This window comes from Papaver somniferum, unplaced genomic scaffold (assembly GCF_003573695.1).
Source record: "Papaver somniferum cultivar HN1 unplaced genomic scaffold, ASM357369v1 unplaced-scaffold_8, whole genome shotgun sequence".
NCBI lineage: Eukaryota > Viridiplantae > Streptophyta > Magnoliopsida > Ranunculales > Papaveraceae > Papaver > Papaver somniferum.
The window spans coordinates 1,056,483-1,058,702 of NW_020650970.1; the positions used below are offsets into that span (position 1 = coordinate 1,056,483).

General features: G+C 32.7%; 1 protein-coding gene across 1 annotated transcript; it reads right to left on the bottom strand.

Annotated features, from left to right (window-relative positions):
- Positions 1-655: 655 nt before the first annotated feature.
- LOC113344818 (putative invertase inhibitor) lies at positions 656-1,123 on the bottom strand. The gene has a single exon (XM_026588724.1). The coding sequence runs from the start codon at positions 1,121-1,123 to the stop codon at positions 656-658; it is 468 nt and encodes a 155-aa protein (XP_026444509.1).
- Positions 1,124-2,220: the final 1,097 nt, after the last annotated feature.

Consider the following 2,220-nt stretch of genomic DNA (forward strand, 5'->3'; position numbering starts at 1 on the left):
TTCCACCCGGATGGCTATCGTCTTTATGGATATGAATGACGTCTGTGACCCTCTGGGAATCACAAACTTTCAAGGAACAAGACTCTGATGAAGCAATCTCGCGACTTCAAGCTTATACAAGAAATACTCTTAAGAGGCATGGTTTCTACAAAAGATCATCAACTCAATATCGAGAGAAGAAAGCCAGCATCAATACGACTTATTACATGTTGCATTACGAATATCAATATGTCTAAACTCCGAAGCCTATCCGCAGCCACACGAGGAAAAACGACCCGAAACCAGGATTAGAAATTAAATTCTTAAAACAACCTCGAGAACGGTAATGTTGTTCTTTTCTCTTTTGGATAAGGTAAGGATTCATTGGACGAGCTAGAACTAAATTTTGCTACACCAACACAGTAATACTGTACGATCGATAAAAATAAGGTAACAGTGAACATGGGATTTAGACATAATTCATGGTGGATTTTCATATGTTATCCAGAAAAAGTAACTAAAATTCCAAAATTATGCATAAAACATAAAACCTCTTTTATTACTTCAAATATTACATTTTTGAATCGTGTATTTTCGCAATTGTTTTTATAGAAATTTTAGTTAACTGGTTGAAATCATAATCTTGTTTCTTTAATAGACTAAAATCAACACCACTTTATGTAAACCCAATTTTACAAGTAATTGCTTCCGTCATGGCAGCGCTCACACGTACGAGGGAAGTATCATAATCTTTGCTATTAAATGCTTCCACGGCTTCTTGAACACGTTCTGCAGCAGTAGAGTAAAACTCCATACAATTCTCTAGATATGTCTTGGCGCTCGGTTCTTCTTTTCCATCCTTCAAAATTTCCTCAATATATGTATGAATGTAAGTTGCGTTGTTCGAACATAGCTCCATTGATATTACAGCAAGTCCGAAAATATCAGAAGTTTTGCTCACAGGGCTTGCTTCAAGAGATGAAACACAAAAGTCATAATTTAGATGGGGATCAATTATCGATTCATTCTTACAAAACTTTCTGACTATATCTCCATTCACTGTAACTCCTCCATAAAAGTTTAGAATAAGAAAAACATAGAGGATTAATGGAAAGAGGGAATGCAATGAGATTGACTGATACATAACTTTTGTTTGGATTTTAATAAAATAAGGATCTTTATTTAGAGAACCAATATAGATTCATGTTATTGCTACAGGATTTCTATGATATTTATAGGGTAAGTTAGGAAGTAATTACTTTATATGATATTTTTGAAATTAATATTATTTGGTATTATTTTATTTTTTTTGAAGCATGATTATTTGGTATTAATGATATTATCTTTGCAAATAAAAATAAAGTAAAATCGGGAAGTAATTAGTTTTTAAGATTTTTATAATTAATATTATTCCGGATTAATGAGGTCATCTTAGGAAATAAAAATAAAGTAAATCGTGAAGTAATTACCTGCTTTAGATTTTGGAAATTAATTTGGTATTATATATCTTTTTAGATACGGGATATTAGTTCCAAGATTTACCTATATTTTGGAGATCTAATTTCTATACATTATAAACTAAAACCCTTTTTACAAGAGTGTACCCTCCTCGTACAAAATCAAAGTAAAAATAAATAAGTTCATCAATATTTTTGCCATTAAGACCAGGTGTAGTGGATCTTCCCTATCCATTCCTAATTGTCTTTCCACATCAGCCAGGGAAGAGTCTAGCCCCGTAATAAGTCCCTAGTTTTATTGAGTACGTTTTTTATGGATAAAATGTTTTCTAAGAAACGGATAATCACAGACCGTTCATTTCACATTGACTTGCCCAATAAAAAGAAAGATCAACGGTTGGACCGCACTTCAGCTCCATGTTGGCAAAATCCTCTCATAATCCATTGTATACCACATCTGGCCTGGTATAATTAAGCGGGTTGTTTAGGCGTTTTGTCAAGCATCATTGTATGCGTGAAGCTGGTAACTCTGACATATCCGTTTCGGTTGTTGTGTGAGCTCTCTCTTTCAACCTGCAATTTTGAATAGGAGACAAACCCATTATTACAAACTTTCTCAAACATGCTGGTTTATTTGTGTAATTGCAGGAAATCCTATGATCATACCCTAATGATAATCTATAAAATAATTTATGAAACCATGATAAAATACTTAAGATCTTTTATCAAAAACTTAGAATAAATATAAAGAAGATATGTTAAAACCCTAACTTGGGGAGCAAAT

What these genes read in the sequence shown, in the direction of transcription:
- LOC113344818 (XM_026588724.1), bottom strand. Translation starts at nt 1,123, where the DNA reads ATGTATCAGTCAATCTCATTGCATTCCCTCTTTCCATTAATCCTCTAT.